The sequence below is a fragment of the Taudactylus pleione genome, unplaced genomic scaffold, assembly GCF_031769625.1.
Source record: "Taudactylus pleione unplaced genomic scaffold, aTauple2 ptg000113l, whole genome shotgun sequence".
Classification (NCBI taxonomy): Eukaryota; Metazoa; Chordata; class Amphibia; order Anura; family Myobatrachidae; genus Taudactylus; species Taudactylus pleione.
In genome coordinates this window covers 12,970,790-12,994,866 of record NW_028284515.1, presented here as the reverse complement: position 1 = coordinate 12,994,866, position 24,077 = coordinate 12,970,790, and the positions used below count along the sequence as shown (strand labels likewise).

Below are 24,077 nucleotides of genomic sequence, written 5' to 3'. Positions count from 1 at the left end.
CCTTTGAGCATGACTCGGAGTCAGATGCATGTGGGATTGCGGACAGATTTTGCGGATTTCAGCATACTGAGCATCTGACATTGAAATATATTAGGAGACTAGTATTATGTTCTTTAATAGATATAAAACATATTATAAAGCTTTTATGCAGAGCGTTGGAATGCAGACACTACCGTACACCATAAGGACGATATCATGCACCAATTGTTTTTGGAATTAAATGCCCCTTAAAAATATTACGAGGAGCAATTGTACTCCACGAAAGGGAAATCAAACACACACACACAGCGCTACCACTGTAAATCATGGACACACATCCATATACACACACACACACACACACACACTTAAATGCCATCACAAATGGTATTTACTGACCCATACCACAATTGGTGAAGCAATATACAGGACAGCGCAGTAGAAAACGTAAGACACCGTATTGGTGCAGCCAGCCATTTTTTTACCATAACAGCAAGAATATTAAAATGCAAAATACACATTGAGAATTGGTGGCTGCTTAGTACAGTAAATCTAGACCTAAAAATCAATGAATCTTATTTGCATGGGCAGTCAAGTTGTAAGATCTGCATGGTTGCCAGAACAGTTCATGTAGATTTACTAGGTCATCCTTAAAGGGATTGCTTCATAAAGATACTCAGCAGGATTACACTGCCGACATGGAACACATAAAAGTGTAATAATGACAGGCCAGTGAGGAAGCAACATCACTGTGCAGAGAATACAAGGCATTGTAGAATCACTGTCTCAAGGTTAGACTGTCATTCCTACTGGTATGCGTTTCCTCGCTCCAGTTTCTAACAGCTTGCAGTCTCCAGTGTAGTTGGATCCCACCAGTATCAAATAACATTGCTTATTCCTGGCAACCTTTAGAAAGAAAATGACGCTTTCATGTCATACATCCAGGGTCGCTTTGCTTGCTTCACATCAAATCTTTGGTTATTTGCACATCTCTAAATGAAAAAGGGTGGGAGGAATAGGGTCAGCGAGTTAATACAGAACGAGCACTTAATTAGTCTCAGAGTTCTGTAAACAGTCACTGGGGAGTATATGCTACAAGTGGGGTCTGTGACCTAACCACTCTCCTGCTTTACTTTTATAAGTGGGGAAAATTATAAACCAAAAAATAATCAGCGATCACACAGCACTTTTGCCTAAATTGAGACAGTTGACATGGTATATACAGGTACACGCACTAGATTCTGGCGCACTAACACGTTACCAAATGTAGAATACTGGCTGATGATGTCAGAGACATGTTTTTGTAGCCTTTAAGATTTTCCATAAGAAAACAAAAGCGAGTAAAAATAAGGAATAAAGATTAAAAACGTAAACATGAATTAGCAAACACCCCATGCCATTAATCTGTCTAGGGCAGAAGTTCCCAAACACGAGCTTCAAGGCTCTCCAACGGTCCAGGTTTTATGGATAACCATGCTTGGGCACAGGTGACTTAATGAGTACCTCAGTCTTTTGATTTAGCCATCTGTGCTCAACCATGGATATCCTTAAAACCTGCACCGTTAGGGTGCCTTGAGGACAGAGTTTTGGAGTCTCTGGTCTAGAGGGTACCATAGTCATGAGTACACAATACAACAGCATCGTGTGGGATTCCTCAATAGTCATATTCAATAATCCTAAGAGTGCGGCCTGCCAATTCAATAGAAAACATTACCCAATTAAGTTATTTGCTCAAAAGGTGCAGCAGTTAGATTCCTGCTTGCTAGGAAATGGATTCTTCACGCCACAAAATACCACCATCCTATGTATGCTATAAACTTGGCTACTCCTTAAAACCCACCAATAACTCACACTCAAAATCCGCTGGTAAAGACATACACTTAGGCGGCCATACAGGAGCGCACATCTCTCTACAACGGTCAGTAGTTTGTAAGCACTTAATATGGTTTCCAAATGGACAGGACATGTCTCAGTGGCCAATCTTAGAGTCGGGGCAGCCAATTAAAACAATCAAGCCCATTATGCTGAACAAGGTTACAGCAACCACAGGTTGTCACTAATTTTTTAAACAAGATTCCCAGGAGCAGACTTCACATAGTTAATGTATTTATCTGCACCAATATGGGCATTTCATGTTTGCTTGGTAGTGTGATCTTGGTAAATTTAAAACACTCTGTTTCAATAAATAGCCTTTTACAGAAAAAGAGGGATTGTACTGTGCTGTTCAACATTGAGAAAACAGGGACTACGGTCCTTGAAATCTGATACAGTATATGGACATAATGGAACATTGACAACAAATCCACTGTCTAATTATTTCCCATTTGCTTCCATGAATCAGTTGGCTGTTGGCAGAGCAGGGGTAGGCAAAGAGCTGCACTCCCGGCTGCTGTGGAACTAAAGATCTCAGCATGCCCTGCCACAGTTATGCAAGAGCATTCTAAAACTGTAGCAGGGCATGCTGGGATATTTCATTCCACAACAGCTGGTGTGCTCTTGTAGAGCCTTTAGAACAGCATTATCCTGCTAGATGCCTGCATGAACTTAGAGATATTGAAGTTTTGATTGGCTCAGCTACTTGACCTTAAATTAACTTGCAGCCAGCGTTTTATTCCTGTGAGAATTAGAAGACGAGTTTCACAACTACCAGAACAAGATACAACTTATCACAAAAATGTGATGATGTACTGAAAGTGGTAATATTAAGGGTCACATGCACAGAATTCAGTTAAGGAGAAAAAAAAAAATGTCAGACTAAAAAGTGATTGATCAGCATGTGTTCAGTGACATTTGGATAAAGAATACAGTGTACGTGAAAGGATCTAGAATCTGTTTCCCACTGCAGTGTCCTATAAATAACTCGGAATTAGAGCGTGCAAGCCAGAGCGGCTCCTCTCCAAAAGCAGGCCTATAAACACTCGCAGGCTGCAAAGCACTTCTGTGCATTTAAAGTGTACGTACCACATGCAAACATACAGGACAACAGCTACATCTGGCTCCAGAAGGCTGGGATGTGATAGAATGCTGGAGATGGCGGACACAGTAACAGCCCGAGTATAAAGGCGTCAATTTCAAAGTCAACCGAAAAAATGAGGAGCTGTAAACAAAATTTGGATGCGAGAGTCCCTCACGAGAGCCAGACTGGAGCTAAAACTGAGAACGGCCTCCTAAACCTTATAGGATCATTTCTTTGGTTGAATCGCCAAAAGATTCCCGTCTTACACCAAGAGATGTTAAATTGGATCATCCCTGTAGGACAAAAGAAATGCTGTGTTTGGAAGCAGCATATATAAGTACCACTTACAAATTAGCCAAAACGATTTATACTGCGGTATCCAGTAGCCAAAAGACCAAATAAAGGAAAAAACCTTGACACATTTATTCATATTTCAGCTTGCAGGTAACCAGCTGCCACTCACAGCCATCACCAGCACTTAAGTACAGCTTGCTCATACCGATGAGTAGCATGGTGATGGCAGAACATCGGAGAACAGTACCAATGCTCTAAGAAGCTTGCTGCTGGCGACTTTGATTACTGGCAGTGGCAATGACCAGCTCCCAGTTACGTATGCGCAAGACTGTCGCTTTGCTTTTATGACCCACAGGTCTGGAAATATTTTCGAGTCACCATGGAGCCCGATATTCATAAAGCAACCCTTTAAAATTGTGATGAATCCTAGTTTTGGTGCAAGAATAATCTGAAGATACTAGTTTGAACAAGTTAGCTACTTTAGCAGATTTAGGTCATGGTACATGGCTCATTTGTATTGTCCCAAATCTATAAAACTTTTTTTTCTTAAAAAAAAAAAAAAAAGGTGTTACATGTACATTACAAAAGAGTATTAGTACTATGCCGAGAAGCAGCCTTCCATCCATTTCACCTGACAAGGCAATAAAGTACCCGTCTCCATGGATGAGAAAACACTACTGAAATATTTAAGTTCCCCGCAGAGCTGAGTGAAAACTGCATGGGACGGGTAGCACTTGCAAGTAGATGGAATGGTGTAGTCAGAGCTTTCAGGAGTACTGGGAGACAAGCCAGCATAGCATTAGTAGCAGACAATGTACATTAAGGGAATCAGAGCTTTCTTGCAGCTGATCTGCTTACCATCACTGTATAGTGCACAGGGGTTTACTTATGATATTAGAGCTCATCTTACATGTCACAAATCTGTTGTTTGAACGACTTAAGGAACATGACCACATGACTGACCCAAAAACACTTGGAAAACAGCTTCCAGACACAACCAGGCTACATTAAATGAACAGTAGAACTAATACTTTCACAACTTATTCACAACCACTGCATGTCAGTAACTGTGTATAACAGCAAATCTAACAAGGGCAAAATGCAGTTTAGGCCTTTGTGTCACACTTAACTCTGCTTTATTCTTTACATCCAGTATCTTCCCCAGCCAGTTTGCTTCCGCCCTCCAAATATTGTTAGAATATGCCCCTTTCTTACCCAAGATGCTACCTCAACTCCTATACACCATCATTATTTCCCACTTTCACTACTGTGACCTTCTGCTATCAGATAATACCCTGACCCATCTATCCCTGTGCTTCAGTCCATCTGTAATGCTGCAAGATGGCTGATCTTCCTCTCCTGTCACTTATCAGCAAATCACTATATTGGCTCCCCATGTCCTGCAGCATCCAAATAAAAACTACTCACCCTTGCCTACAAGTCCATCAACACCACTCTTCAGATAGCTCAAGATACTGTCTCTCAGAAGTACCCCTACACGGTATACAATCGGGAAGCCGGCTGCCGCTTAATAGCGGCAGCCGGCTTCCTGACTGTCATATCCCGGCGAGGTTGAAATGCCGGGCGTCTAGACGTAGACGTCTGAAATTACCCAGACGCCGGGAGACCGGCATCCCGATCGAAGGGATGCTGGGCGCCGCGAGCGGACAGCCGCGGGGGAGGAGGGTTAGGTTTAGGGCACCCGGGGGGGACTTAGGGTTAGGCAACCGCCCGGGAGGGTCAGGGTTAGGCTAGGGGGAAGGATGGTTAGGGTTAGGAACCCCCCGGGAGGGTCAGGATTAGGCTAGGGGGGGAAGGATTGTTAGGGTTAGGCACCCCCTGGGAGGGTCAGGATTAGGCAGCGGGGAAAGGGGAGGGGTTGGGGAGGTTAGGGACCTCTAAGGAGGGTTCGGTTAGTCAGTACTTACCTATCGACGATTGGGATTTCCAGCGCTGTCGGGCTTCCGCTGCTGGGAACTCTGCTTTGGTTGGCCAGGCGCTGCCAGGAATCGGCCGGCGGTATTTCATACAGATTCCCACTACACGGTGCTTGGCCTCAGGTAACCACTTGCGCCCACAAGATTTCTTCTGCACCACTAACCATTCAGTGAATGCCTTTACACAAAAAGGGTTCAATCCTATTAGGTACAAGATGAAGAGTTTGTTTCGTTAAACACGCCTACATCGCACGAATGCATGCACCAGAAATTGAGAGATCCAATCAGAAATGCCAATTCATGGTAGTCGTGGCAGGGGGTACAACTTTTCTACAAAATGCGCCCTGGAAGAAGTGCGAGCAAAAGTGGGGGAACCATTCTAGACCCCAAAAAATTGGCAACTGAGATAGCAGGGTCGTATAGAAGACAGTCAGTGGCCATATGAAATATAAAAACTCTAGTAAAGTATCAAATGTCTAAAATGATTGCAAACAAGTGTTTTTCAGCAAATTAAAGTCTTTTCAGCATTTTGGAGTACAGAGAGGAGGTCTGTAAAGTGATTTTTCAATGTTTTTATACAAATTTGTAAAAAGTTGTAATAACTCTTCTAAAGCAGTGTATCCACTTGCCGATTAAAATGAGCAATTGAACGATAACGATATTGGTAAATCGCTAGTTAATTGTGCATGAATCGGGCATGAAAATTTCAAAAATGACCAGCAATGTGCGCTCCCGCTGGTAGTTTTCGACATCGATCATCGCCTGTACATGCTGCTCTATCTATCTACCGATAACGCCAGATTGACCATGTTCAGGGATGAGGGAGGGTGCCTGCACTGAACTACATATCGTTCATTGTAGGCACTGCAGGGGAAGAGGAACGACTGTACAATTACAATGTTGTAATTGTACTGTCGTTCCACAATCTGCTAGTGGATACGCACCTTAACTCATCTGCAAGTTCAAAAACCTCCTTTCATTCAACAAAACACCTCAATATACCTGTGCCGCATCATTTATACCTCCACATACCTGTCCTGTGTCATTTAACCCATCATTGACCTTTTAGAGAAATTCACCTGAAAGCGGACAAGCATTTATTGGCCAAATTATGCATTTTGTATATGAAACCCCTCCAAGTGTGTGAATACTCATTGGGAGGAGTGTAACAAAGGTTCTGCACTGTGTCCCAACATGTTTACCTAAAGGGGGGTTATCCACTAAAAGATCTGAAAACGACTGCACGATTATGACATTGTAATCGCGCAGTCGTTTGTCAACTGTGTGATGAGCCTGCACTGAACGAGCAGACGTTCAGTGCAGGGTCAATCAATCATCTGGAAACATGCTGAACCTGACGATATTGTCAGGTTGACCAGCATGTTGGAGAGATCATAGTCGTCTAAACAACCAGCGGGCACGTGCATCGCTGGTGGTTTTAGACATTTTTTGCAAACGATCGTTATCGTTCACAAAAATCACTAAGTGGATACCCCCCTTTAAGATTTTCCCTACCTTTTCACTTGCTCAATGGAGTGAGCACAAAAAAAAAAAAATTAAAAAATTAAAAAAATATATAAAAAAAAATTTTTTAAAATTAACTCAAAAAAAAAAAAACCATGAGTTTGAAATTGGATTGCAAATGTAATTCGCAGTGCGAGTACGCTGAGAACTGCTTGCAGGACTCAACTCGCACCAAATAGGATTGAGCCCAGAATCAGACTAATTCTTTAAAAGCTCTCTGAAAGCCCATTTCTTTATTAGAGCTACCACTCAACTATACTACCCACACGAATGCACTCCCGAACTGGCCCAATCTCCACAGTGCCGCTCTCTCTGCTTTTCTCAGCTGTAAGCGGAACCATGAGCAGGACCATCCTTACACCTTTTGGTTACATGTCTGAATTTAATATTTCTACTTTGTATGTCTCAGTTTTATACATGCTCTACTTTCACAAAAGTGCAATATTTTAGGTTCCACAGCTGGGAAAAACAAGAATATATCCCTTTTGCATTAAAAACACTTCACAAGTGATTATGTATAACATTCTGCATAATTTAACTTTATTTCCGGGTGAAGCAAAGCATATTATTTCTGTAATGTTTTCCACAAGCTATTCTAGAATGACATCAGCATCCTAAACCGCATCAGCAAATAACCTCTTATTCTACCAACATTTATTTTATTATACAGTAACTAAAAACTGGTTTGGTATTAAATTCTAAAAGTTTAAAAAATATATAAAGTATATTTGATAAGTAACATCCAAAATAGGATTAGACTGCTTTTATCTATGAGAGCAGCACCCACTTAGGACAAGTAAAAATGGTGTATTCCAAATCATACAGTATGAATAAGACACACTTCGTACATGTATCACAGACCTATTCTCTTTGAACCATGTGTTTACATATCCCTATGTTTAGCCTATCACATGTTTATATCGTATCACAAACCAGTCTTTTCAATAGTACAAACACTAGAAAACTACAGCGTTCAAGCTTTCTACTAGTGTTTGACCCATTTGTTTGAACCTTTAAAGATAGATCTGCAACATGAGCTAAAAGTGAATTTGACACCTAACTGAAGCGCTCCAAAACCAATTAACTTGACGCATTTCAACAATAAGAAAAAGTACAAGTGCACAACTCCAACATTACTAATTATATACAGTATAATACATTTTGCAATAAATAGAGGTTTTAGCATAATCATGGCCAAGGTTATGGGCCTACCCACCACGTCCAGGTAACCTCTAAGGGTAGGTCCCTAAAATACTGGGGTTGAAATCCAGAGCATAGGACACCCCCAAACCAGCCCAGCTGAGCCACCACAGGGCATCACTATTTTCAGGATGTGCAGTCTCGGGCCCTTCTCCGCGTTTCAACAATTAGCCTTTTTAAAGATATATTGTTTTTCGAAAATGCGTCGAAAGAGGTTTCCAGGAAAACACATTGGCTGCTGACCAGGTTACTTGGTCCACTGGCTCCAGTTATCTGGAACTGGAAACTTTATTACCAAGCTGTCTTTCTAGCATCATATGGTAGGGTACCCAACTGTTATTCAGGATATTGTAGTTTAAGTACATGTTATTTCAGATTCTATTGTGCATGTACGAATACATTCTTTATCTGAGATAATGACTTTAGACTTTCTTCACATAACCCTTGTCATTGGAGGAGCATTCTGAGAAATACATACTAGATAAATTGCAACTTGCTTCGTTGCATCATTAAAAAAGAGGTGAGGGGTTTCTCTATTGATTCAAAGGGTATTACATTATTTTATTTCCATTTATTCACACATCATTTGGGTGGAAAACTATACCATCACCTGTGATCTTTCCATCAATTTCCACTACAGAACATTGGAACCATTGGTTTGGAACATCCTTCCGTCTGCCTCTACATTCAAGGATTGATTGCACCTAGAGATGTGAAATAACCCCTTTGCTGAGCAGTCATATAGTAACAGAGTTCTTATAGCTAGACTTGTAATAAATATCAATGCCACTATTGTGTAGTGTATGCTTAAATATTTACATTTGAGATGACAAAATGAGAATAAACCAGACATCTACAGCATCTTCGAGGTAGTACATAATTAAACTTGTGAGAACATAGCTCCTGTGCACTCATTCGTGCTCCTCATAGAAAAGCAAAACCTTTCACTAAACATTAAAAAAGGTCTATAAAAGCTTTCAAGGACCATTGCATTTTAATTGACCCTTTAAAACACAAGCTAATGTGGAAGGAGACTGCACTTGAACATTGCTAAAGCAATTCACATACAAGTAAACATTACACAGGACTTTAATTAGTGTACGAAAAAAAAAATTACTTAACAAGTACAATATGTGAATGCCTTTAACATTAATACAACACAAACCCTAATTATAATATACAGTGTTTTCCCCAGGGAATGGGTATGGGACGCCTGCACTTGGGTTCCCGGCAGTCAGAATGCCGACAGTGTTAGCATCGGGGACACTTGTCAGTCAGTACCCTAACCCAACCCCTCTCCCCTGGTGTTCAAACCCAACCTCCCCCTCCCCGCACCCAAACCTCCCCCATTAGTGTCTAACCCTATCCCTCCCCCTAGTGTCTAACCCTAACACTCCCCCTAACCGCAGTGCTCACAGTTGGGATGCCGACACCGGGATTCTGACAGGTGTCAGGATTGAGGCACGTGCATTCTAAGCACTGGCATCCCGACTGTCGGGATATTGTATGAATCCCCTCCGCAGGGACTTTTTAATGGGCGCACCACCAAACTATCATCAGCTACCTGGGGCTCATACATCTAGCCTGTATCAGGGTAATTCCCCATTCTGCTGACTTAGGGGGAAAATTGGAGAAATTCGAACCATAAAGGAACTTGGTGGCGAAAAAAAAACCTGCGGTCGTATCAGTTCTTTGTACACCGATAGAAAAGTGTTGTATATCAAACAGTCCCTGATGCCTCTGCGTCGCATCGCAACTACGTCGCATTTTGTGGGCCAAAAAAAGATGCACATCGCAAGTAGAGTTGCACAGGACCTGGCGTGTCGTGGGGGGCTGTTCGGTGTGACTGCGGCAATAGGGTATGAGGACACATCTCTAGAAGGGACCATTTTGGTAAAGGAATAGACTCTCTTTTTAACTTAGAATGTACAACCACACATACCAGTCAGGTTTAATTTATTTTGTTTTTAAACTAAAAAAGGCATGAGGAGTTCTTAACTCTAGAGATGGGTCTTTGCCTGTCTGCATTATAAATGTAACCACATCAATCATAAGAAATAAATTACATAGCTCATGCAGAACAATAGACAATCAGTAGATGGAATCTCCTAAATCAGGTTTATCCTGAACCTACTATCCGCAAACAGACATGGGACTACTCAATACTGAGACTTCTGAAAACTGGACAGCAAAATGGCATTTGTGCTCTCAGGAGGTCTCCTGTGTGTGTAATTAAGATAAGGGGAACATAAACCTAACAAATACCTGTCACATCTCTAATGATACCTTATAGGACTACCACAGGGGTTAAAAATGATAGGTCATCTGACAAATTGACAATGGTTTCCTATAGATTGTAAGCTTGCGAGCAGGGCCGTCTTACCTTTATATCTGTGTGTTACTACCCAGTTTTGTTCTAATAATGTTGTTTCCAATTGTAAAGCGCAACAGAATATGCTGCACTATATAAGATACTTAATAAATAAATACACCTCACTTCATCAACAGACACGGGGGGGGGGGGGGGGGTCTGTGTCATACAAAACATCGCAACAAGAGGGTCCCAAAGCAGAGTCAGAAATTTTGCACATGGCTGTACTTTTTGATGTTATACTTTCTACACCATGTAAGTCTGTTATGTATTTGCTATTTCCCCAATAAACACAGTTTACATAAAATTCTATATCATGCTGAGGTCTTTAGATCACAAGTTTTCTAAAGAACACTGCACCGCAACAATGCTGGTCCAGCTACTGTAAATTCTTACAGGTATTAGAAGTCACCTTGGGCTTCAATGGACTTAAATATCCATATAATATATTTTAGGTTAATAACAGTAATTTGTGTGGATGCATTCTACCACCAACACATAAATCAGAAAATGCAAAGCAAAAAAAAAAAAAAACACACCTCAACAAGATTCGGGATCATTTTAAACAGCTTGTCTGAAACTTTTAGGACCATGATAAAATGTTCATCTTCTATTAGAACAGTGGTCAGGGAACAGGGGTAAATTACCCCACATGGGGTAAAAATGAAATACCTGGGGGTAATGGACGGACAGGAATCATATTATATTATATTATAGAATGATTCATATGCATGCCCGGCTGTGCCACAGGGAGGATCTAAGCCAGACGCCCGCTGAGATATTATTACCAGCGGGCGCCCGGCTCCTTCCCTGCAGCGCCCAGTTAGCCGGAGGCTGGAGTTCTCTTCTGAACTCCAGCTTCGGGCTCTCTCCATGCGCATTATGGGAGAGACGTCATGACATCTCTCCCATAGTTCCGAGGAGCAGCCGGGCGGACAGGACGGCGGTGGATGCAGGAGCAAGTGGTTTTGTACAAGCGGAACTACAGGAGCACTATATGGGGGCACTACTACAGGGGGCAGTACATCAGGGCACTACTATATGATTTCCTTCCTTTCAAATCAAGGGGGTAACGTCGGTGTATCTAAATATATTTTGGGGGGTAAAAAGGTAAAAAAGTTCCCTGACCCCTGTATTAGGAGATATTTACAGTACCATATATTTTCATCTCCAAATAAAAACTTCATAAACTGCTCATCCTTTGGATTGTGAATGGGCTGCAGTTTTAAAATATATATTTATTTTTTTGGGAAGAAGGCTCTTTAAAAAGATGCCTATTACTTTAAAATGTACTCATTGCCCTCAGCCAGTAAGGTCATCTTGATGAATAAACCACTACCATGAAAAGGTGGCACATCTACAACAAGGAACCAGTGACATTGCCGACAATGGCAATACAACACCCCACATTTGCTACTAACGAGAAATATTGCTGCTTGCACCAAGTTTATAATTCCCACCTCTATTTTATTACAAAACACTTTTCTATTGAAAATTTGTCATAACGTTTAATTCCTTTGCTAAATATTTGCCTATTCCGTATCGCCATAACTTGAGTAGTACCAATCAGAGGTAGCGAATGTTTTAAAATTAAAACAAGTTTACACTGAATAGTGGAGTTTATCACAATTCCCATATAGAATTAAAAAAATAAATAAATAAATAATCCATCTCAAATGATCATCAAGGTTTGCATCAAGCACCAGTTTATCTGGATCACCATGGACTATGCCGGGATCTTCGGAAATGTCAAATATATTTTTAAGATAGTACAGGTTGAGTCTCCCATATCCAAATATTCCGAAATACGGAATATTTTTGCCATGACTGAGCTAATTAAACCTTTGATTTTTGATGGTTCAATGTACACGTACTTTGTCTAAGGCACAAATTATTACAAAATATTGTATAAAATCACCTTCAGGCTGTGTGTATAAGGTGTATATGAAACATAAATTAATTTTATTTCTGTACACAAAAACTTTGCTTGAGCCATAAAATTATTGAAAATATTGTATAAAATGACCTGCAGGCTGTGTATAAGGTGATAATATAACACACAAATGCATTATGTGTGTATATTTGGGTCCCATTTCCAAGATATTTCATTATGATATGCAATTATTCCAAAATACGGAATATTCAGATATCCAAAATACCCCTGGTCCCAAGCATTTTGGATATGGGAGACTCAACCTCTTTTAACTATGTTTGTAAACAGTGATCAGCTAGGCAAGGCCAACAACGTACATGTGTATTATGTTCTAATAGTATGTTGGTGTCACAATAGTAGCAGTAATAGGGAACCAGTAATCAATGTAATAAGGGGGAGGGTGATAACATTACTGGGGGGGGGGGGGCAACATGTCAAATGGGAATTTCAGATAAGTGGTAAACATGGATTTAACAGACATGCCTCATTAATGTGCAGCGGCCACCTACAGCCGAACACTTATTGGCCTGTACTTATCACCCGAGAACAGTGTTTTCCAAACCCAGGGCGGATTTGGCACGGAACGTCACTGCGAAAATATGCAAATAGCTCCAAAGCTTACCAGAGCATAGGGATGCCCAATGCTGCATTCTCATCTACGTACATCGTTGATTACCAGCGTAAATATCGGTAACATCGATGCACATAGACCAGCAATGCCGGCCTTACGGCAGGTCTGACCTGCCTCAAATACAGCGGCTCTCCTGGCACACAGAGCTCTCATGCTACGTAGAGCAATTGCTAATTTATGCACGCCCATGTAATGGTGTTTTAAACGATAAGACACACCTGCGATTTTCGAACCAACCCCTATTACCTCCCCAAAATGCCGAATACCTGTCACTCACTTTGCGAATGGGTCCTCTGTGTATGCGTAATCGATATGCGTGCACAGTGTGGCTTATACATGTGCGCAACGGCAAACAATCACCCGATCCGGATAAAAATCACCATTGCGTCCATCTCTGAATCAGACCCCAGGTCCTCATGGCTCACTTACGGTCCATACATTAGGAATAGATCTGCTTCAGCAAAGGTGGGTAAAGCAAACTGGCTGAGGTAATAAATGAAGCCACCTGTGCTCAAGCATGGATATCCCTAGGACCCGACCAGCCTACAGACTGCCCCCCTCACCAGACTTGGGCCTCTAGTAGGATTCTTCTGGAGCTCCGTGAGCGGTAGCGTGGCCCACATTACAGGTGACTGAGTGCAGAGGCGCATGTGAAAGGATGCCGACATGGCAGAGACAGCAGCAGCAAATGACAGACAAACTTTGTACTCAGACCAAGAGGGGTAAGTAATATAAGGGGCTCTGGGCTGGCATATACTAGAGTGGGGTTTTGGGCTAGAACATAAATACTTACAGTCAGGTGCATATATATTGGGACATTGACAGAATTTTCATATTTTGGCCTCTATTCACCACCACAACGGCTTTGAAATGAAACAGACAAGATGTGCTTTAACTGCAGACTTTCAGATTTAATTTGAGGGTAATTACATCCAAATCAGGTGAACGGTGTAGGAATTACAACGGTTTCTATATGTGCCTCCCACTTTTTAAGGGGCCAAAAGTAATGGGACAAACTAAATAATCCTAAATCTAACTTTCGCTTTTTAATACTTTGTTGCAAATCCTTTGCAGGCAATTACAGCCTGAAGTCTGGAACGCATAGACATCACCAGACGCTGGGTTTCATCCCTGGTGATGCTCTGCCAGGCATCTACTGCAAAGGTCTTCAGTTCCTGCTTGTTCTTGGGGCATTTTCCCTTCAGTTTTGTCTTCATCAAGTGAAATGCATGCTCAATCGGATTCAGGTCAGGGGATTGACTTGGCCATTGCATAACATTCCACTTTTTAGCCTTAAAAAACTCTTTGGTTACTTTTGCAGTATGTTTCTGGTCATTGTCCATCTGCACTGAAGCGCCATCCAATGAGTTCTGAAGCATGTGACTGAATAGGAGCATATAATATTGCCCGAAAGACTTCAGAATTCATTCTGCTGCTTTTGTCAGAAGTCACATCATCAATAAATACAAGGGAACCAGTTCCATTGGCAGCCATATATGCCCATGCCATGACACTACCACCACCATGCTTCACTGATGAGGTGGTATGTTTTGGATCATGAGCAGTTCCTTTCCTTCTCCATACTCTTCTCTTCCCATCACTCTGGTACAAGTTGATCTTTGTCTCATCTGTCCATAGGATGTTGTTCCAGAACTGTAATGGCTTTTTTAGATGTTGTTTGGCAAACTCTAATCTGGCCTTCCTGTTTTTGTGGCTCACCAATGGTTTACATCTTGTGGTGAACCCTCTATATTCACTCTTGTGAAGTCTTCTCTTGATTGTTGACTTTGACACATATACATCTACCTCCTGGAGAGTGTTCTTGATTTGGCCAACTGTTGTGAAGGGGTTTTTCTTCACCAGGGTAATAATAATTCTTCTGTCATCCACCACAGTTTTCCGTGGTCTTCCGGGTCTTTTGGTGTTGCTGAGCTCTCCGATGCGTTCTTTTTTTTTAAGAATGTTCCAACAGTTGATTTGGCCACACCTAATGTTTTTGCTATCTCTGATGGGTTTGTTTTGATTTTTCAGCCTAATGATGGCTTGCTTCATTGATAGTGACAGCTCTTTGGATCTCATATTGAGAGTCGACAGCAACTGATTCCAAATACAAATGTCACACCTAGAATCAACTCCAGATCTTTTACCTGCTTAATTGATAATGAAATAACGAGGGAATAGCCCACACCTGTCCATGAAATAGCTTTTGAGTTGATAGTCCCATTACTTTTGGCCCCTTAAAAAGTGGGAGGCACATATAGAAACCATTGTAATTCCTACACCGTTCACCTGATTTGGATGTAATTACCCTCAAATTAAATCTGAAAGTCTGCAGTTAAAGCACATCTTGTTTGTTTAATTTCAAAGCCATTGTGGTGGTGAATAGAGGCCAAAATATGAAAATTCTGTCAATGTCCCAATATTTATGCACTTGACTAAGTGAGGACTGTGGACTGGAATATAGAGACATAAGTGAGGGAAAGATATTTGTAATAGTTTTAGAGTTACTTAAACTAAGATTTTATCAGCAAAGAACCCTTACCAAAATGTAGGGAAGAGACCAGGATATCCGTCAGCTGACGGAGATTTAATGACCTCTATGATGTAACTGTAACAGCCGGCTTGCGTGACCACATGGTCAATCAGCCGACCCATATGATCGTAGATTATTCTATGCTGCTCATTTAACAGGGTTCCCGAACTTTCACACAGCCAACCTTAGCCAAACACCTTCTGCACTGCTGGGGTCTCTGCAGGAGTGAATGAAAGCCAGCAGCTGATTGGAGGAATAGCAACACTCAATCAGCAGCCTGCTTTCATTTACAACCATGGTTTAGATCAGGGGTCTTCAACCTTGGCCCTCCAGCTGCTGTGGAACTACACATCCCAGTATGCACTGCCATAGTTTTAGCATGCTGTTATATCAAAAAGGTTGAAGACCCCTGGTTTAGATCGTTCCTGTTGAGACCACTAAGAAGCACTGGAAGTCTAATGTCCTGGTCACTCCGCCCTCATTTCGTAGGGATGTTACTTATACCTAGTGTTTACAAAATGGCTGCCTTTGTATGTAGCCTGTAGGTACAATTTTTAAAAGATGTCAAATAGAAAGCATTATCCTCTGTGCATCCACCACAGGCTGGGTTCTTAGCCATTATTATCCAATATCAGTACATCTCAACTGTGGCTAAAATGTTTACATTTATACAAAATACATTCCAGTATACCAGCAAAGGATTAATACTGGCCCTGAAATTCAAAATACCTTCAAATTATCATTAAACTGTATATTGTGCTGTACTCTGTCTACACCCTGCCTATGTAAAAATAAGTTTTCATACAAGTGTGTTCTCTACTACTCTCAAAATGGCACACACAATTTATCCAATGCAACATATATCATTGCCCTCTATGCTGGGCTTTTCTGCTGCATGAATAGTGTTCATTCTAGCACCTGTCACAAACCATACAGTTCCTCTTTCCTGCCTGGTGTGTCGCTCTCTGCCCCTGTGCTTCTAGCACTCAGCTAATGCAACAACCTGCTGAGATACAGACCAGAGTGTGCTAGAAGCACCAGAGCAGAGAGCAACACCCCAGGCAGGAATGAGGAACTGCACGGGTTGTGACAGGTGCAGAGTGCCAGAATGAACACAACATGGCTTAGTTTTGAACAGTCCTGCAGTATGGCTAGAACCTGCACACTTAAGGTGGGTACACACTAGATGATATTTTGAGCGATTTGGCAGTTTCCCACGCATCGGAACAACAAATCGTGTAGTGTGTACCCACTATCACGATGTGTGCTCCTGCGGGTTGTCCATCGCATCCTCAGGTCTTTAGTAATTGCAGAAAGATGTGAGGATGTAGCTAGCGATGCCATACTGCCAAATTGCCCCCCCCCCCCACCCCCCCATATCGCTGCCGGCATCAGCAAGCGTGTACACACTTGCTGATGCTGGCATCCTGTCTAGTGTGTACTGGCCTGATCTGTAATGTGACAATACAGTATATTATCATTCGCTGGTTATATTAGTGGATAAAATGTGATTTTAATGAAAAGCCATTGTGTGAGCTGAATAGATTTTCATGGAAATGCACTCTACTAATTCAATGCCTCATGCAGATCATTCATAAAATTACCTGGTGATTTCACTGATCAATGCAAAGAGGAAAAAAAAAAGTCTTGTTCATTTCAGTCTTTGGCAGATTACCCCCAGTGCTAGGAAAACGCCAGCAACACTGCATGACACGCAATAGTAACCATGCAGGACCCTCTAGTAAGTCCCTTGAGTTCCTGTGTAGTGAACATGAGTGAACAGCAGGAAGCATTTGTTTTTTTTAACATTGGCACCTACTCTGGTTAGCAACCTGTCAACCCAATTTTTTGGCAAACAACTTAAAGGGGTTATAACCCTTTTTTTCCATTGTCCAGATGTGTCAAGTCTGAGGCACAAAGTGTAGGCTGGTGATCGCATTGGCTTATTGTCGCAGCAAAGAATTAAGTGAAATTATACTTTAGGTAGTTTATACAAGCCTACTTTGTTAGTGGATACGTACAGCATGGCAAGTGCATCACCCACTTTACAAGGCAGCGTTGGCAAGATCTCTTTTGGAGTTCTGTGGGGTGGGGGTGAATAACCTCTACTGCTACCCTGACAATCGATTCTGCAGCAGCCACTATAGACTGAGAACACCGGACTACCTTTTTCTCAGCTGTAGATGGGACATTATTCTGCATATGCATCAGTAGAAATACTGATGTAAAATCGGGTATCAGGGAATAAGCTACCTACCAGTTGGAACAAAACCAAAATATTATAAAATATATGAAGGAAAAAAAAAAAATAAATAAATCCATAGTGCAATAGTAATTTTTATCACAGCAAAATAAAATAAAAAAAAATAAAAAAATTCACAAAAAAAAACGTAACTTCTGCAAACTATTTTTAAACAGCAAATGCATTATCAATAACACTGTATAAATGAATTTCAAACCACAATAGTGGTTCACAGATGGTGACTTAATACAGGAAAAAAAAAAGTCTTCTTTCTTAACAGATTCCATTTTCCCAGAGGAGAGAATATCCCAAAGCAGAGAGTCAAGCAAAATAATATTGATTTTGTATTATCATTTACAAAGGGGGTGGGGCGGGTGATCATTGAAGTTTGTTTATAGAACTCTTACAAATCTTATCCCAGGTGAAACCTGAACAGGTGTTTAGTTTCTGAAGCGTCTGTCCACAGGGCATATATCATTGGTTACTTATAGCCTGTTGCTAAGGAACAGCGAACTAGTCTTTAAGCTCCGAATCAAGTATGACAGAGTGACACTTAGCCTTGAAATCCTGTTTCTCAGCTGCAGAACAGAAGATTTTGGAAGTCATTATAGTGACAGTGTCTCCCACTCACTGACCTAATTATTATTTATTACCAGTTATTTATATAGCGCACACATATTCCGCAGCGCTTTACAGAGAATATTTGGCCATTCACATCAGTCCCTGCCCCAGTGGAGCTTACAATCTATATTCCCTATCACATGCGCACACACTAGGGGTAATTTGTGTTGGGAGCCGATGAACCTACCAGTATATTTTTGGAATGTGGGAGGAAACCGGAGCACCCGGAGGAAACCCACGCAAGCACAGGGAGAATATACAAACTCCACACAGGTAGGGCCGGGGTGGGAATCGAACCCATGACCTCAGTGCTGTGAGGCAGTAACGCTAACCATTACACCGTCTGTGCTGCCCTAATGCACAGTCACAACTTCGCTGGAGAACAGAGACAATAAAACATGCTAAAATACAGGTTACTAAGAAGGTGAAGCATAGTCTGTGCCCCAAGGCAAAGAAATTAGAAAAATGTACTGATGTAGGGATTCACATACACTAACCTGGATGCAACTGCTGCCTGTACATAACAGGTGTGAACGCAACCTATCAATGCATGTACTTGGTGAGTGGTATTAATTGAACTGTTTAATCTACATACTCTGACTACATTTGTGAATACATTCTGCTGTTAACCCCCCATAACAAGTCTGTCACATTTACAATCGTCAGAAGGGATCAGTGGAACAGATATATTATGTAGATAAAGCTTAGACCAGAGGTTCCCAAGGAATACATACGAATTACCGCCGGATACAAATCCCGACAGCGGCAGGCCGACACGGCTGAAAATCCTGATAGTCTCCAGGTAAGTATCAACTAACCTAACCCTCCTTAGGGGTGCCTAACCCTAACCTCCCCCTTCCCCACTGTCTAAACCTAAGTCCCCCGGGGGGGTGCCTAACCCCAAGTCCCCCCCAGTGACTAACCCTACCTTAGGGGTGCCTAACCCTAAAGTCACCCCCGGGAGCCCTAAACCTAACAGTCTCTCCACCCCCGGGCGCACAGCCGTCCGCAGCGGCGCCCGGCATCACTTCGATCGGGATGCCGGGCGCGGTCTCCCGGCGTCGGTAAAATGACAGGCATCTAGAATTAGACGCCTGTCATTTAACCCTCGCCGGGATAGAGCAGTCGGGAAGCCGGCTGTCGGCCTTACGTCCGCCGGCTTCCCGATTGCATGCCGTTCCCAAACACGATCCTCAAGGCACACCAACAGTTCAGGTTTTAGAGATATCCATGGTGAGCACAATTTGTTAAATCAAATTGACTGTGGTACTAATTAAGTCACCTGTGGTAAAGCATGGATATCCTTAAAACCTGGATGGTTAGGGACAGAGTTCGGGAACCTCTATCTTAGACATCACACCTTAATTCTATTAACATACTGTATAAGGTTGATGCCCGAGACATTACAGCCTGGTCACTCCTGCCTATGCTACAGCTTGAGCTGCACCTTGTTTGATACATGTTCAAATTTTCCCATCTACAGTATGCCGAATAGCACGTTAATCTTTAAATACAAAATCAAATCTACCTCTTGGTGAAAACAAAGCCCAGCTAATGCTATAAGCCAGGGGTCTTCAAACTTGGCCCTCCAGCTGCTGTGGAACTACACATCCCAGCATGCACTGCCATAGTTTTAGCATGCTGTTATATCAAGAAGGTGGTAGTGCATGCTGGGATGTGTAGTTCCACAGCAGCTGGAGGGCCAAGTTTGAAGACCTATGCTATAAGCGAATCATGCATTCCATTTCTAAATGCACTTTCAGTATTCAAGTTAGCTTCAAAGCCCATTAAACAGCTCATCAGGGAAATGAGCAGATACAGTAGGAGATATTACATTACTTCTATCAGAATGGTCCAAAGCACCAAAAAATACATAAAACCCATAAAACTGTCATGCCTGAGCCTAGAGGCCGGAAACCTGTGGCTGCATCGTTGTGTAATGCAAGCTAAATTCAGTCAGGGAATGCTGGGACTTCTAGTTCTGCAAAGCAATTAGAGAACCACAGGTAGTCTTTTGGTTAGGTCTAGATTACACAGCTCCAAGGGACCTGTGACGTCACACCCACGTGACCAGTCATCAAAGGGGGAGGGGCAAGGATGATAAGGGGTTGGGCCAAAAGTCTCCCCTGCGGGCTTGCTACACTTCGGACACGGTGGCTCGCCACAAAAATGTATTCCCCCTCTATGCCCACATGGATGGTAACACAGGAGCGATCTGCCCCTCCTGCAGCGTTCACATGACTGCAAAGTTACAGAGGTCCTTTCTCCACATAGGATCTAGCAGCAACCATAGTCTTTTATGGCAGGAATCTAAAAGAGTAGTGTACATACCATACTGCAGAATTATTAGTTGTGTAAGTTCGGGTCAAGATATCACAAAGTTTTAAACAGGTGAGGTTTCATAAGTAATAACCTTGTTAAAATGCAGTTATGCAGGTCATTGGTCTTTTAAATTAAAAATATTTTTATTATAATGTATTATTATTACTACTACAATAAATAACAATAAATAGAGAATCAGACTTCCACCATAGGAAAAAAAAATATATAACTTTCAATGCATTATTTGGTTTTTTGAATTCTTTAAAACAAGTTTTCGTAAACCTGTTCCAGGAGGACACCTCCTAAAATAGCACAACTTACTGTATTATATATTTTATCCCCCCAATCCACAAATTCAAACGGTTTAATGAAAACTATAAAAGAAAGCTGCACAAGATTACCTGACAACATGCCTGGCCTGCAGCTATACAAACTCTCCAAATGACATTTAAAAGCATGATAAATGAAAGCACATTAACTGTGCAGTGACACCAACATACTTCAAAATGTTATGTTCTAATATGCCATGTAGGATTCAAAACCCAAAGCTCAGTGTCACAGTGTAAGGGGAACACAGGTTACACGAAAAGACAATATTTCATAAACACAAGTCAGTCAATTTAGACCTGTGGATTTTGGTAAAGGAGGTATAGGTCTGCAGCATGTATTTCATCTGCAGTGGCGTACACCTGTCTCCGTCAAAGAGGAAGGGGTGTGTGTGTGTGTGTGTGAAGGGGGGGCACGCGAAGAATTGAGGAGGAGGAGGGGTGAAAGGCCAGTTATATGAGCCACTGGTGAAGCCCGTGTGTTTAATACACTTTAATCTCCCACAGAGTCAGTACTACTGACATGCCTCAGACTCACACTTGGATTGGGTTTCTCACAGTTAGAGGAGACTGGGCATTTCTGTGTATGGTAATAGGGCCCGTTGACCGCAAAGAACAAGTTTTTAAATATAGTAAAACTAAATTTGTCTTGATCTAAAAAAAATAAATAATTAAAAAAAATATCACAACAAAAAAAAAAAAAAAAAATTCTATCTGCAGGTACACATTCTCACAATACTCTTGCAAACATAACTACTGTTGAGGGCATCAATTTTAGTTATCAAAGTTAAGTCTCCTACACCCTCTTTTTGTCCCAGTTTTGCAATCTGTTGGTAAGAAAGAAAAATAGGGAGTCAAAAATGCAGATTACACTCATACACAGCCCTGGAAGATGTTCTGCTCAGCCCAGACATAGGACTGAATAACAATAAGCTGCAAGGGGTGTTTAAACATACACGTAATGTGTTAATGTCATAATCCTCCCATCCTCCACCCGTATCAAAGCCTCACGCTGGCTGAAAGCCAACTGCGCAGCACACCCCTAAGGTGAGAAAGCGTTCCCCGGAGGAGTCTCCAGCACAGAGCCGGCCTCTCTCCAGGCTGCGTTCTGTCTGTCTGGAATATCAGATTCCCCAGGTAAGCAAATAGTACAGTCAGCCTCACCCCATGATTCACCAATAAACACGTTCCAACCATTAAAACCGCCAGCTAGTTCTCGCATTTGCAGATTTAATAATCTTATTACAAAATGATAAAGCACATGAAAAATTTGCTCAGTCAAGTCAGAGGTAGCCCATGCACAAAGCTGAAAGAAACACAAAACATTGTCTATTCTTAATAAGCTCATCTGTGATACACCCCAAGTGGGGAACCCAAATCATCAGATAGGCTATCAAACATTTTGGGAACCCTTCTTTTGGGGTCCCAGAACAATGGCACACTGATACTTGATAAGGTACCAGTGCATATCTTAGTGATATACAATTACACACTAAAGTCATAATCATCTACAATTCTCAAGACAGCCTTATAAACAGATCTAGCGAAAGAGAGGGGAAAACAAACGTCCTTAGCCAAGGTTACTAGCAGAGTATCTGACTAACAACTCAGCATGTATACTCAATGCTGCACCCTGTGCAAACCGTTTACAACAAGACACCCAGGTACGGTAGCCATGCAAACTAAGGTAAACTGAATGCAACAATTCCCTTCCAGTGCAAATTCACTACTAGCGTGTAATTATACTAAAACAGAGGGAAGGGGGAAGACCGACAACTTTTTATTAGGGAGGGGAACACAAAAAAATAAATAAAAAGACTGGTTCTCATCAGAACATAAAGACCCAAGCTTAGCTGAATGAAGCCGCAATGCCTGGAAACCACACTGGTACAGAGGAACGGAGAAACTGCTGCAGAATATTCTTAAACAAAGCCGAAAACCGCCCTTTACTTCTTAAATATAATCCACATATTGTCAGCAATAATGAGAAAAATTGATAAACCATGTAGGGCATCAATATACCACAGGGGCAATTATTACACTGCCCTCTAGAGAAGATACTGAGATAAGCACCCATCCATACAATAATCAGAACAAAACAATTAAATGATTCAAGTAAACAAAATTGTCACCTACCGGCCAGGCAAACTGGAAAGGGATAACAATCCTCCCGTTTTCTCCAGGGCTGTTTTTACCCTGTTGGTTTAATTTGTTCAAATAAATAGTATTTCCACCGAGAACCGAAGTATGTCCAGAGCCGTAGCTGCACGGCCCAGTGGGGGCAATCTTGGCCCGAAACTCCTTGAGGCACACTCGGAGATAGGTGTCACACTCATCCTTGCTGCAGTCCTGGTTCTGGGAGCTCTTCACATCATCGCAGCATTCTCCGCTCAACAATTCTCCGTTGACATTCTTCAGTGAGTTCAGCTGCAGCTCGAAATAACCCGTGGACTGGGAAGCCTAAATATAACACATCAAACGGGGGAGACATCACTACGGTGCCCTGGGAGCTGCCCGGGGGGGGTGTGTGGAACATGTTTCACATCCCCCCCCCCCCCATTCAGCAGGACAAATGCAGAATAATTGCTGCCGGTCACTAACATGTATTGATTGCATGAGGGAAATGCAGCAGGAACACAACTGCACCACATTGATCTATGACAGGCATCACTTACAGCATGAGAGGGAGTATTATACTAATATAGAGCACAAAATAGCAGCTCTTCAGTCCCTAGACAATTGCACACCCCGGTCTATGCAGAGAAAATATATATATATATATATATATATATATATATATATATATATATATAATGAAAGGTGCACACCACATACATGTACAGAACAGGAATGCAGTTCACCCTTTAATTTAAAAAACAAAAACTTTAGTCAACACAGTTTCATATAGGGACCTAAGGATGCACAGTGCACGAACATATTTTTGCTGGCTAGATAGAAAGATAGATGGATAGAATAATACATAGTTTATATATATATGTGTGGATCCCCAGCTTGTCATAGAAGTTATAGTCATTGATAAACAGATCTCGCTAGGCATGCAGCTAAATCTCTGTATATGCCCACACACATAATATATTATGTATAATGTATTTTTTAATCTATATCATAGCTAATATAAAAAAAAAATTAGATAAAAAAAAAAAAAGGGTTGTTAGGGTGCAGGCTAACCACAGATAGGGTCAGGGGT

The 24,077-nt window shown here is 41.7% G+C and overlaps 1 protein-coding gene across 2 annotated transcripts in view; it reads right to left on the bottom strand.

The window, feature by feature from the left end:
- Positions 1-24,077, bottom strand: part of JAG2 (jagged canonical Notch ligand 2) — a 90,444-nt gene that overhangs the window by 66,074 nt on the left and 293 nt on the right. For both annotated transcript variants that reach the window (XM_088471249.1, XM_088471250.1), the window contains exon 2: positions 23,006-23,329. In XM_088471249.1, the coding sequence (XP_088327375.1) occupies positions 23,006-23,329 (324 nt within the window). The remainder of the gene's footprint in view (positions 1-23,005; positions 23,330-24,077) is intronic.